Source organism: Salvelinus sp. IW2-2015, linkage group LG1, assembly GCF_002910315.2.
Source record: "Salvelinus sp. IW2-2015 linkage group LG1, ASM291031v2, whole genome shotgun sequence".
In the NCBI taxonomy this organism is placed as follows: domain Eukaryota; kingdom Metazoa; phylum Chordata; class Actinopteri; order Salmoniformes; family Salmonidae; genus Salvelinus; species Salvelinus sp. IW2-2015.
Window position 1 is genome coordinate 19,548,709 of NC_036838.1, and position 14,935 is coordinate 19,563,643.

The 14,935-nt window shown below is 43.0% G+C and overlaps 1 protein-coding gene across 1 annotated transcript in view; it reads left to right on the forward strand.

Moving 5' to 3' along the window:
• Nucleotides 1-14,935, forward strand: part of LOC111962177 (integrin alpha-5-like) — a 55,779-nt gene that overhangs the window by 11,463 nt on the left and 29,381 nt on the right. The window contains exon 2 of the mRNA XM_023985057.2: nucleotides 10,762-10,892. Coding sequence (XP_023840825.1) covers nucleotides 10,762-10,892 — 131 coding nt within the window. The remainder of the gene's footprint in view (nucleotides 1-10,761; nucleotides 10,893-14,935) is intronic.

The window sequence follows — 14,935 nt, forward strand, 5'->3', positions numbered from 1 at the left end:
CCACACCAACCTACGGGGGCCACCCTTGAGGAGAGAGGTGAGGCAACGGAGCTGAAATTCCTGATGAAACGGCATTAGAAGTTGGCAAACCCCAAAAACCGTTGTAACCCCTTTATGGTGGTTGGGACTGGCCATGACCTGACCGCATCTACCTTCTTGTCGTCCTTCCTTACTCCCTGCAGGCTGATTTGGTAGCCTAAAATTGTCACTTCTCAGTCTTRACTAACAGGTGGTTAGCCAGGAGGTGTTCCAGGACTGCTCGAACGTGAGTRATGTGATCCTCCAGGGTAGCCTAGTAGACCCCCTCCTCGATGCGGATGAGATTGTATGCACTTTGTAGATCCAGTTTGGTAAAGAACTGGGCACCGCGRAGCTGTTCAATGGCTGATGGCACCAACGTGAGAGGGTAGTGGTACTTCATGGCGATTTCATTGAGTCCTCTGTTATCAATACATGGACGTAACCCTCCATTCTTCTTGGCTACGAAGAAGAAACCAGTCGACGCAGGAGATGTGGACGTGCGGATGAAACCTTGTTGGAGCGCCTCTTGGATCTAATGCTCCATGGACAGGGTCTCAGCCACCGACAGAGGGTAGATGCGTCTGCGCAGAGGCACAGACCCTGCAAGCAGGTCGATGGCACAGTTCACGGGTCTTGGAGAATACCTCCCGCAGGTCCTGGTATACCTCCGGGATGTTGGGCTGAAGGGCAACCACAGGACTCTCAATCGACGTGGAACCACAGCGGATGGGGGAAGCAGGTCCTCCGGCATTCGGGTGACCAGTCTGATTCTCATCCTCGACCATGAGATGGTGGGGTAATGGCGTTGAAGCCAAGGGAGGCCGATCTTGTGAACTGGTGCACTGGTGATGAAGGGGATGTTCTCCTGATGAATGGACTCCATGGTGAGGGTGAGTGGTTGGGTGATGTGGGATGGTTCCGGATCCTAGTGGCCGATTATCGAGGGCTTGAACCGGGAAAGGAGCGGAGAGCGGGTATGATGATGTTAAGAGGGTCTGGTCAATAAAGTTCCCCACGGCACCAGAATCCACTAATGCTGTAGACACAATACATGAGGGACAGTCAACTAGTGTGATGGACACCAAAAAGAGAAAGTGATAAAGATGGAATACTTACTCCTTCCCCGGGAGGTGGAAAATCGCATGACCGTCCCTCTGCTCTTGTKGATCCCGGATTAGGAAATGCCTGACACCGTTGGAGCCCTCCTTGACCACAATACAGACAGAGCCCCGGCTGTCTCCGTCGCTCCGCTGGGAGGCGTGTGTTCAGGCTCTGATCCGGAGTGTTCACTGAGGGAGGGAGAGAAGCGATGAGAGTACCGGTGCTTCCGAAGTAGGTTATCCAGAYGGATRGCCATTGCAATGAGTGCGTCCAAGGAGAKGTTGTTGTCATGACAGGCCAGTTCCGTCTGGACTTCCTTGTGCAGACCGCTTATGAATAGCATAGAATGCGCCGGTTCGTTCCATCACCTGGATGCTGCTACTGTCCGGAAGGTRAGCGCATACTCGGCAGCCGTCTGGTCCCCTGGCGTAATTGGAGTAGGCACTCACACCCCACCCCCCCTCTGCCCTCCGAGGGATGATTGAAGATGCATTTGAACAGAGCCATGAACCCCTCATATGAATCTAGCTCCTCCTCTCTCCCATTCCAACACCCGCCCAGACAGCAGAGAAATAACCGTGGCAACCTTGGACCGCTTGGTGGTGGGGGCTTCCATCTGGTGCGTAAAGTAGAGGGAGCACTGAAGTAGGAAGCCACAGCATTTACATGGGGTGCCGTCATATTTATCCGGGAGGGACAAACGGGTATCGCTGACCTGAGCGGGTTGCTGAATGGGCTGTTGTGTTGGCTCGACTGGTTGTAGAGTATCCTCCGCTAGTTGACGACAATGCCTCCCGGGTATGTTCGAGACGTTGCACACTGCGAATAACCTCTTCCATAACCGTCCCCAGTTGTGCCAGCTGGTCATGATGTTGACATAGAAGGTATCCCTGCTTGTCGACCGTCTGGGAGATATTCTGTTTTCCTGCTGCTTCCATTGTAACGGAGATGCTGAGCATCGAGAAGCAGGTGAAACGTTTAGCAAAACAACAAACATGGACTGAGACAACATAACAGTAGTGTCTACACATAAACAAAGGAACAATACTGACTGGAGAAAGAACCTAAGGGAGTGCCAGATATAGGGGAGGTAATAAGTGAGGTAATAGAGTCCAGGTGTGCCTCATGATGACGTGCAGGTGCGCGTAATGATTGATGCCAGATATGCGTAATGATGGATCCCAGGACCGGTGGTTAGTATACCGGCAACGTCGAACACAGGAGGGGATGAGCGGGAGTAGACGTGACACTTTTCAGGACTGGACAATGTTAGTCTTTATGCTGAAATAAACAAAATAATTGAATAGCTAACTATTGTTGCTGTTTTGATTTCCCAAATGTTATCATATGCCATGTTGCAATTGCGTCTGTCTTGTTTGGGGTCATATAAGTCAAGTTGGGATAGGTGGAGCAGTTGCGGTCGTAGAGAGACAAATAGAGTGACACACTCGCCAGAAAATGTCCTGCTCAATTTCATGCATGCCACATATTAGATTGTTTTGCCATACAGGCGATATCCAGAGTTTGCTGTTTTTCAGCATGCCACTGTTGTTTGTGTCTCGGCGACATCCACAGTGTAAGTCAATAAGCCTAGTTAAGATAGAAGACCATTGTTTTGGTAAAGAGGGTGTCTGGCAGTAATATGTAACGAGCAGTAGCTGTAGAATGGTTTTGGTGAAAAAGCAATGTTAATGCAGTTTCCCTTAGATTTAATTTTTTTAGGCAGGGCAACAACTGCAGTAACACCCTGAGATGACATCAGTTGAAGGGGAGGGGGGTTAACCATTCCTATGTACCAGACCTAGGTTCAAATAGTAGTTGTTTTCTTTCAAATGCTTTAGATGCACTTGATTTATCCAGTGGTGGAAAAAAGTACCCAATTGTCATACTTGAGAAAAATAAAGATACCTTAATAGAAAATTACTCAAGTAAAAGTGAAAGTCACCCAATAAAATAYTGCTTGAGTAAAAGTCTAAAAGTATTTGGTTTTAAATATACTCAAGTATCAAAAGTAAATGTAATTGCTAAAATATACTTATGTATTGAAAGTTACATTTTAAGTATAAATCATTTAAAATTCCCTATATTAAGAAAACCAGATGGCCACATTTTCTAGTTTTTTTTATATTTACGGTAGCCAGGAGCACACTCCTACACTCAGTCATGATTTATAAACAATGCATATGGGTTTAGTTAGTCCACCAGATCAGAGGCAAAAGGGATGACCAGGGATGTTCTCTTGATAAGTGCATGAATTTGACCATTTTCCTGTCCTGCTAGCCATTGAAAATTTACTTTTGGGGTAAAAAGTACATAATTTTATGTAAAACTAAAAGTTTTACAAAAATCTAAATAGTAAAGTAAAGTACAGATACCMAAAAAAATGACTTAGTAGTATTTTTACTTAAGTACTGGATTTGGCTTGCCTGGCACCATGGAACCAATGGAATAGACTCAAAGGTGCAAGCCCTACCCATATAGCACTCCAGGCAAGCTCAATCAAAGTACTCAAARTAACTCAAAGTACTTGAAAGAAAATAAATATTATTTGAATCGAGGTGGATAACATAACTGTGTTGCTATATGTTTGGCCAGTAGATTCAAGTTGACTCATTCATGTGTCATTACTCTGATATTGTTACTCTAGCTATGGTATGGTTTCCCTGTGCTGTATGTTTTCATATTCTTTTTAGTTGTATATCATTGACTTAAAGGGCACTTAGCAACTCAACACTTTGAGAAATCACAGGGGAGCTCGAGAGTATATCTGAAAGAGAACGGTTCCCAAAAACTCAGTCGTCAAAAGWGTGAGCGACTGCATAGTGAATGGTTTATAGGAAAGTTAATCCTGCCGTGTAAATATTCCTCTTATGCTCGCCAGACATTTGGGGGCCCCTTGACTCGGAGGCTGTCTGATCTCTGTTAATGTCATCATTCATTGACATCTAAAGCTTTGCAATTCCCCTGTGCTCGGCTGTTTGTGTGGCTGCCTTGAAAGGGTAGACGGATTGTCTCTCTCGCTCTATCTTTCTCTCTTTCTGTCTCTGTCCCCCCCGACACACTGTTTTGGTTCAGACCGTTAGCTCAGTTAATTCTCAGTCCCACTTTTTCCCATTTAACATTTTACATTCTCATTCTTAGGAAACTACAAGGATCCACAATGCCTAATATTCACTGTATGTCTACGATTACCATCTTGCAAAGTCAGAAAAACCTGCTATCTCCCAAAAAGACATGCTTTCCACTGGACACAGACGCCAGTTCAACGACTAATTTTGATTTACATTCGGTTAAGTTGTCAACTAATCTGAAATGTGAAATCAACAAAAAATGTGACCATGTCATTGGATTTASGTTAAAAGTTGAGACGAAATACCCTTACGTTGATTACTTTTTGCATATCCAACCAGTTTTCCGTGTTGATTCAACGTCATCACATAGATTTTTGGGGGGGTTGAAATGACGTGGAAACACAGTTGATGTAAACAGTTTTTGCCCAGTGAATTCTGTCTATGTACACTTGATAGTCCTGTCAGGCAGAATCAAATCTTGAATCAGTAGCTTATTTCTCAGGCATGGGTAGATGGATCCAGAGATCCTAGATATTATCCTTTCATACCCTCGGAAACCAAACACTTTTTAACCACAAACACAAAACCCTCTACCCCAGCCCCTCTTTAGCCCAATACCTCAATGAAATATGTGTCGTGTTTAGCTTCTTCGGTGGAATACTATCTGAACAACTAAATGTTGCACATGTAGTCTTTTTGATTGTGGAAAAATGTTTGAGCCCACTGGAAGTAGACTGGACTAGAATGGGTTTCCTGTTACTTCAGTCTCACCACATGTTCAAAAATGGCCTTTTCACTTTATTCAGATGACAACCTCTCACTTTAGGTTATTTGAAAATTATAGAAATGTCTGCAATACCCATTACAACAACTAATTGCAGCATTACCGCAAAAATGGAAGAGACAAGTGGAAGGGGGAAAAGTAAGGAACTTGTCTGTCGGCCCTGCATTAAAGACCAACATTGGTTAAAGAAAATTGTAATACATAGAAAAGTAGACCAGTGTCCTCTACGACAGTGGTTCCCAAACTTTTTATAGTCCCGTACCCCTTCAAACAWTCAACCTCCAGCTGCGTACCCCCTCTAGCACCAGGGTCAGCGCACTCTTAAATGTTGTTCTTTGCCATCATTGAAGCCTGCCACACACACACTATATGATACATTTATTCAAAATAAGAATGAGTGTGAGTTTTTGTCACAACCCAGCTCGTGGTAAGTGACAAAGAGCTCTTATAGGACCAGRGCACAAATAATAATATAATAATAATCAATAATTTTGCTCTTTATTTATCCATCTTASATGTGAAACCTTATTTGTTCATCGAAAATTGTGAATAACTCACCACAGGTTAATGAGAAGGGTGTGCTTGAAAGGATGCACATAACTCTGCAATGTTGGGTTGTATTGCTTCTACACCTGCATTGCTTGCTGTTTGGGGTTTTAGGCTGGGTTTCTGTACAGCATTTGGAGATATCAATGGATGTAAGAAGGGCTTTATAAATACATTTGAAGTTTGATTTGAAATAAATTAGATTTTTGATTATAAATACATTTGATATTGGAGAGTCTCAAGTCTTAAATAATTTTCGGCACACTGTCTGTGCCTGTATTTAGTTTTCATRCTAGTGAGGGCTGAGAATCCACTCTCACATGATACTCTGAGCGCAGCCCAATCCAGAAATCTGGCAGTGGCTTCTGATTATATTAMATTTTCACAGAACCGCTTGTTGCAATTTCGATGAGGCTCTCTTGTTCAGATATCGGTAAGTGGACTGGAGGCAGGGCATGAAACAGATAACGAATCCAGTTGTTTGTGTCATCTGTTTTGGGAAAGTACCTGCATAATTGCGCACCCAACTCACTCAGGTGCTTTGCTACATCACATTTGACATTTTCCGTAAGCTTGAGTTCATTTGCACACAAAAAAATCATACAATGATGGAAAGACCTGTGTGTTGTCCTTGTTAATGCAGACAGARAAGAGCTCCAACTTCTTAATCATAGCCTGAATTTTGTCCCGCACATTGAATATAGTTGCGGAGAGTCCCTGTAATCCTAGATTCAGATCATTCAGGCGAGAAAAAACATCACCCAGATAGGCCAGTTGTGTGAGAAACGCATCATCATGCAAGTGGTCAGTGTGAAAATGATGGTCAGTAAAGAAAACTTTAAGCTTGTCTTTCAATTAAAAAAAAACATGTAAATACTTTGCCCCTTGATAACCAGCGCACTTCTGTATGTTGTAAAAGCRTTACATGGTCGCTGCCCATATCATTGCATAGTGCAGAAAATACACGAGAGTTCAGGGGCCTTGCTTTAAGAAAGTTAACCATTTTCACTCTAGTGTCCAAAACGTCTTTCAAGCTGTCAGGCATTCCCTTGGCAGCAAGAGCCTCTCGGTGGATGCTGCAGTGTACCCAAGTGGCGTCGGGAGCAACTGTTTGCACGCGCATTACCACTCTACTATGTCTCCCTGTCRTGGCTTTTKCGCCATCAGGGGCAGAGCACAGCTACGTTTGGCTACATACGGACCGTTAGTGGAATTCCTGAGAGAGTAATGGTTAATGTGATTGGATGTTAATTATTCGACTAGGCTACCTGTATTTGACGTGTTGTTATTTCGCTGAACACTAGATGGTTTAATWAAATTTTGGGCTGTGAAACAAGGCTACTCAGGTGAGAAAAAAAMCTCACCCAAATGTATAGCCCCATTGGAAAATATAAATGGACTGTTTGAAAATGGACATAGACATATCTTATATGCTTGAGCCAATCAGTTGTGTTGTGACAAGGTAGGGATGGTAGACAGAAGATATCCCTATTTGGTAAAAGACAAAGTCCATATTATGGCAAGAACAGCTCAAATAAGCAAAGAGAAACGACACTCCATCATTTCAAGAACTTTGAAAGTTTCTTCAAGTGCAGTCGCAAAAMCMATCAAGCGCTATGAAGAAACTAGCTCTCATGAGGACACATCCACAGGAAAGGAAGACCCAGAGTTACCTCTGCTGAAAAGGATAAGTTCATTAGAGTTTCCAGCCTCAGAAAACAGCAATTAACTGTACCTCAGATTGCAGCCCAAATAAATGCTTCACAGAGTTCAAGTAACAGACACATCTCAACATCAACTGTTCAGAGGAGACAGAATTAGGCCTTCATGGTCCAATTGCTGCAAAGAAACCACTACTAAAGGACCACAATAAGAAAATAAGACTTGCTTGGGCAAAATATCAGGAGCAATGGACATTAGACCGGTGTAAATCTGTCCTTCGGTCTAATGAGTCTAAATTTGAGATTTTGGGTTCCAACCGCCTTGTCTTTATGAGATGCCGAGTAGGTGAACGGATGATCTCCGCATGTGTGGTTCCCACCGTGAAGCATGGAGGTGAAGGTGTGACGGTGCTTTGCTGGTGAAACTGTCTGTGATTTATTTAAAATTCAAGGCACACTTGACCAGCATGGCTACCACTGCATTCTGCAGCGATACACCATCCCATCTGGTTTGCGCTTGGTGGGACTATCATTTGTTTTTCAACAGGACAATGACACAAAACACACCTCCAGACTGTGTAAGGGCTATTTGACCAAGAAGGAGAGTGATGGAGTGCTGCATCAGATGACCTGGCCTCCACAATCACCCTACCTCAACCAAGTTGAGATGGTTTGGGATGAGTTGGACCSCAGATMGAAGGRAAAGCAGCCAACAAGTGCTCAGYATATGTGGGAACTCCTTCAAGACTGTTGGAAAAGCATTCCTCATGAAGCTGGTTGAGAGAATGCCAAGAGTATGCAAAGTTATCAAGGCAAAGGGTGGCAACTTTGAAGAATAAAACATATCAATTATATTTTSATTAGTTGAATACTTTTTTCGGTTACTACATGATTCCATATGWGTTATTTCATAGTTCATGTCTTCACTTTTATTATACAATGTAGAAAATAGTAAAAAAAAAAAGAAAAACCCTTGATTGAGTACATGTATCCAAACTTTTGACTGGTACTGTATACATATACACAAAAATATATGGGGGATTGGAAATGATGCAGACAATTACATTGATGGAATCTACAATCTATCTGCAATATTAAAGCTGATCTACCCACCCCCCAAATGTTTTTTCCTGTTTCTCCCACGCTACTCTCTTCTACCCCCTCACCCTTTTCCTCCCTCTATCAGTCCAGTAGAGTGGAGATAAGAGCTAGCCTTTGCTATGATCTGCCCTTTATCCTTGATCTTTTCCCCAGATTCAGTACTGTCATCATCTGCTCTTTCTTTTTTGCTCAGAGGAACAACCTCCCAAATGATAACCTTAGTTACGCAAGTCTATTTCCTGAAACGGATCTAAKGGGGAACGTTAAGACAGATTGGTGATGATGATGATAATGATAGGGCACCTCTAAAATGAGAGTTGGGGGACCTCTAAAATGAGGGTGATGCTCACACAGCATAGAGAGGATCCTTCTATTCACAAATGGTCTCAGAGTAGAAGTGCTGATCTRAGATCAGTTTTGCCTTTCAGATCATAATGCAAAATATAGGCGAGAACCAGATCCTAGATCAGCAATACCTCTTCAAAACGCTTTGTGAAAGGCTTACAGCTGTATTTTGGGTGGGTTTGGATCTCTGACCTATCTGAAAGTATTCAGACCCTTTCACTTTTTTCACATTTTGTTACGTTAACACCTTATTCTAAAATTGATTAAATCGTTTTTTCCCCCTCATCAATCTACACACAATACCACATAATGACAAAGCAAAAACAGTTTTTAGAAATGTTTGTACATTAAAAAAAAAAAAAAATGGAAATATCAAATTTACATAAGTATTCAGACCCTTTACTCAGTACTTTTTTGAAGCACCTTTGGCAGTGACTACAGCATTGAGCCTTCTTGGGTATGACGCTAGAAGCTTGGCACACCTGTATTTGTGGAGTTTCTCCCATTCTTCTCTGCAGATTCTCTCAAGCTCCGTCAGCTTGGATGGGGAGCGTCGCCGCACAGCTATTTTCAGGTCTCTCCAGAGATGTTCGATCAGGTTCAAGTCCGGGCTCTGGCTGGGCCATTCAAGAACATTCAGAAACTTGTCCCGAAGCCACTCCTGCGTTGTCTTGGCTGTGTGCTTAGGGTCGATGTCCTGTTGGAATGTGAACCTTCACCCCAGTCTGAGGTCCTGAGCACTCTGGAGCAGGTTTTCATCAAGGATAACTCTATACTCTACTCCGTTTATCTTTACCTCAATCCCGACTAGTCTCCCAGTCCCTGCCATTGAAAAACATCCCCACAGCATGATGCTGCCACCATCATGCTTCACTGTAAGGATTGTATTGGCCAGGTGATGAGCTGTGCCTGGTTTCCTCCAGATGTGACTCTTGGCATTCAGGCCAAAGAGTTCAATCTTGGTTTCATCAGGACCAGATAATCTTTTTTTATCATGGTCTGAGAGTCGTTTAGGTGCCTTTTGGCAAACTCCCAAGTGGGCTGTCATGTGCCTTTTACTGAGGAGTGGCTTCCGTTTGGCCACTCTACCATAAAGGCCAGATTGGTGGAGTGCTGCAGAGATGGTTGTCCTTCTGGAAGGTTCTCCCATCTCCACAGAGGAACTCTGGAGCTCTGTCAGAGTGACCATTATGTTCTTGGCACATCCCTGACCAAGGCCCTTCTCCCCCGATTGCTCAGTTTGGCCAGGTGGCCAGCTCTAGGAAGTTCCAAACTTCTTCCATTTAAGAATAATAAAGGCCACTGGGTTCTTGTGACCTTCAATGCTTCAGAAATCTTTTGGTACCCTTCCCCAGATCTGTGCTTCGACATAATCCTGTCTCGGAGCTCCACGGACAATTCCTTAACCTCATGGCTTGGTTTTTGGTTCGACATGCACTGTCAACTGTGGGACCTTATACAGACAGGTGTGTGCCTTTCCCAAATCATGTCCAATCAAATGAATTACCACAGGTGGACTCCAAGTTGTGGAAACAACTCAAGGATGATCAATGGAAACATGATGCACCTGAGCTCAATTTCGAGTCTCATAGCAAAGGTCTGAATACTTAATGTAAATAAGGTATTTCTGTTTTTTTGTTTTAATACATTTGCAAACACTTCAAAAAAACTGTTTTCGCTTTGTCATTTGGGGTATAGTGTGTAGATTGATGACACACAAAAAAAGTTATTTGATCAATTTTAGAATAAGGCTGTAACGTAACAAAATGTGAAAAAAAGTGAAGGGGTCTGAATACCTTCTGAATGCCCGGATCCATGAAGGGAGAGTAGCCCAATCATTAAAAAATAATTTATTGTGGCGGCAGGTAGCCTAGCGGTTAAGGGTGTTTGGCCAGTAACCGAAAGCTCACTGGTTTGAAACCCCGAGCCAATTAGGTGAACAATCTGCCGATGTGCCCGTGAGCAAGGAACTTAACCTTAATTGCTCCTGTAAGTTGCTCTGGATAATAGTGTCTGCTATATGACTCAAATGTTTATGCTTCCCGTACTCCCACTTGTTATTTTTGGATGCTCTATTTTTGCCCAACTGTGCACTAATGTTGTGTTTTTGTGTTCTATTTGAACTTTATAGTGTCAGCATTCTGATTGGTGCTCCCAAAGCTAACACCAGCCARCCRAATGTCAACGAAGGTGGATCTGTGTACTTATGTCCCTGGAGCCAGGGCCAATCGAATTGCAGTGTCRTCCACTTTGACAATGAAGGTAAGGTACCTGGCTGAATAACCTGGTGATATTAGTAGTGAATGAGTAACACTACCGTAGAGCTAACTTGTCAACTATCCACTGTGTGATTCTCTCAGCTATTCCATCTCAGATCAAAGCCTTTAAGTAAATTCATTTGTTGATTATTTAACCTRTTTGAGGGGATGAGGAGAATTACTKTATTACTCCTTCATAAGAAAACAAGTAACATTACCATTCATTATAAAACTGGTTGTTTGGATCCTGGATGCTGATTGGACGAGCAGCGTTCTGACACATCTATGCCCGCTAACAGTTCCATCGGGAAATGATCACTGCACCTCCATACGAATATCATGTTCATGTTGCTGTCCGAATCGTGAATCGTCTCTTGTATTTATTTMAACTCGCACATCATTTCCCCTTGCTTCCAGCCTAGCATTTAGTTTGGTACAGCGGGGGTTAATATAAGCCTCACTGTCTGCAAGTCCGACTTCGGAAACAATGTTTCACTTTTGAAATTTCGGCTCTCTGTAAGTTAGTACCGTACATACGGTGCCCAGACGAGACAAAACAACTTTTTCTATGCCAGTCGAAATCACGCATCAATGACATTATCATGGATATATCCAAGTAAATACCAATAGAAAAAAAAGCTCAAACAAACAAAAATCCAGCGTGTGTACTGTCATTCCAGGTTCAATGTTTGACGTGACTGAGTTAGCTGAAGTTGGCTAGCTAGCTAGCAAGTGACAAGAACGTTATCCAGCCTGCATAGCAACCATTTTGTTTAGTACGGACGACCAGTCCTTTCACGTCTGTAGCGATATGGCCAAAAGAACTAACAACCAGATTTTTGTCCGGACTATRTTTTTGTGGAAGAATGAAATTGTATCAATTGACTTATCAAAATAAAGTTCTAATTAAAATATGTAATTCATTGTTATTGTAATATGTTGGTAACAGTTTTATAAAACGGATAAGGTACGCGAGGCTCTGCTATCTGTGTTGGGCAGAACAACGGCATTTACCTGTGACTGTATTCATGATACAGCACTGCCTCTTGTGTCGTGTTGTTTAACCAGTGGTTACAACATTTAAATATATATATATTTGACCTTTATTTAACTAGGCAAGTCAGTTAAGAACAAATTCTTATTTTCAATGATGGCCTAGGAACAGTGGGTTAACTGCCTTGTTCAGGGGCAGAATGACAGACTTTTTTACCTTGTCAGCTCAGGGATTCGATCTTAGAACCTTTCGGTTACTAGTCCAAATCTCTAAGCAATAGGCTACCTGCCGCCCCAGCATTGCATTTCCTTGTACAAACGTCTAATACAAACGTCTAATGAATTTCCCGATTAAAAATGTTAATGTCAGGTGTCACAAAGGTTTCATACGTACATTTTACAAAGAATGTATACCGCAACGCTTTCATAGCATACCTCCAGTTAAAGTTGGATTGTATATACATAAAAATGTAGCCATTTCAGCCATTAAAGAATAAGGCTTCTATTTGTGAGCTCACTGGCAATGATGACCCTGACGTTATAGTGGCAAACCTCTGTCAAGGCTTAGAGATTCTTCACCAACGATGCTCTGTTTTTATTTAAACCATTCTTTGAAGTTTCTCCTYCTGTGCTTAGTAGTGAGTGAGCCCTGTCTCATCTTCCCCCTTTCTAAAGCCCCTAGGTTGAGGTAAAGTTTAGTTAAAGYTCTGCATCCACTACATCCAGTGTCTCCACAGGACTTTGGTTGATTTCCTGCCTGGCTGGATTGAAGCCCAGTATTGTAACTTTAATTAGGTCAAAGCAATGGGCCAGAAACACGGTTACAACTGCTCTTAGAGTTTTGCTTTGGTACTGCAGTTTACTGACGCCCAGCCCAGGAAGACAATTTCCATACACRGCCACATTGAGAAATCAGATTAGAAAATTCCTTTGTGCACAAAACATCCATTGAATTATTCAAATAATTGTTGCTGAGGCTAATTTTTTCCCCATCGCTCACAGCCCGAAGATATTAAAATGTTATATTCATCCAATGTCTGTCGTGTTTTTGGATGACGTGATCACGCCGCTGCTGCTCGTGCTGCGCCCTGTGTGCAATGAGTGTATGTGATGTTGGTTCGTATAAACCTGATGCAACCCGGATATAAACGGTCCATGAATCAGCGAATGCAAACATGAGTAGATATCTTTGAGAACAACGKGCGGACATCTTGGACTCGGTCTCCAGTTGTTGTTATACCTCATTGGGCCAAAGTCATTATGGGGACAAGGACCCCTGGGCTGCCTGCCCTAGCTCTGCCTGCCAGTGAAGCAGTCACAGCCACATCAGATATAAGCAGGAAGTGATAAGGTCCACAGTTTGAGGATCAGAGAGCGTGCGTTATTGCATACTCTCACACACATACTACATATTTCATATACACATACACACACTGGATACACACATACTCTGACACACACACACACAAACGCACATGCACACCCATACACACATACTGTACATTACATAGACACATACAGACACTGGATACACATATTCAGACACACAAACATGCATAAACAAAAACTGGATGCCCGCATTCTCGTGTACCTAAACTGTTTATAAGTACACAAATATAGACACATGCACTGCTTACAAACACAAACTATGTACACAAACATGTACACATCCACAGGCTTACATATGCAGTCATGCCCACACACACACCCTAATATGTACACTCTCCAAATTGAAGGCACAGCTGATGTGATATGTGAATTCAGGAAATTAGCTGACAGCCGTTTTACACAGACAGATAGGTACAGTAGACACACACACACACACTGCCCCAGGCACTTCCTTTCCCGGTTTTGTGCAGTGCAGCTTTTCTCATGCTGGTCTCTGGGTTCAAAAGGCATAGTGTGTACAGACTCCAGCAGCCAGCCAGACAGAGAGACATAGGGCATTGCAGTGGTTAGGGAAGGTTAATGTCACCTGTCAAGTCCATGAGTCAGACAAATTAATCAAACAACACACCCAAGTCTACTGCATTAAAGGAATGGTTCATCCACATTTCTAAATTTGTTCAGATTTTTCTTACCTTGTAAGTAGTCTATTGGCCAGGATTGTGTCACMCCCTGATCTGTTTCACGTGTCTTGTGCTTSTCTCCATCCCCCACCAGGTGTCTCCTATTTGTTCCCATTATCCCATGTGTATTTATACCGGTGGTTTCTGTTTGTCTGTTGCCAGCTTGTCTTGTCAAGCCTAACCAGCGTAGTTTTCCGTACTCCTGATTGCCTAGTCCCTRTTTCTAGTCCTCCCGGTTCCGACCTTTTCTGGCTGCCCTGAGCCCRCCTGCCATACCATTCTGCCTGCCCTGACCTCGAGCCTGCCTGTCGTCCTGTACCCATCTGACTCTGACCTGGTTTACGAACTTCTGCCTGTCCTCGACCTGCCTCTTGCCTGCCCCTTGTCTATTAATAAATGTCAGAGACTCTAACCATCTGCCTCCTGTGTCTGCATTTGGGTCTTSTCCTGTGTCGTTATAGATTGACTGTCTGCCGTTGACGACACATGCTTTTTTAATGAATTTRGGTGAACTATCCCTTTAAGGAACATTTAAGGGTGTTCATAGCAAGGCTTGTCCTCATTCGTGTTCATTCTCTCTCAACATGACTAATATATGCTGTAAGTTTGACCTAATGTTACCACCCAGAAATTTTGGGTGTACTCTCTCAAAGCCAGCTGCTCAATGTTTTTGTCTGTCACAGGAGACTGTTTTACCCCCYACGCCTTCACAAAACCGGGACCAGACTACGAAGGACAAATGTTTCGATTTCAGTAAAAAYGCCTTCCAAGTCCTGCTGAACAGTTTTATGTTTGCCAATAGCATGGTGGATGGATTAAGAGTTGAGGCTCAGAGACGGAGGTTATAAAAACATCAACGCTAAAAACCCAAGGACACACATGGAACCATCTGACATGTAACAGGAACATCAAACAGGGATGACATGGGGGATCATGTTGAGACATAGTTACAATAGCCATCACTATGGTYGTTTGGAAGTTTTGC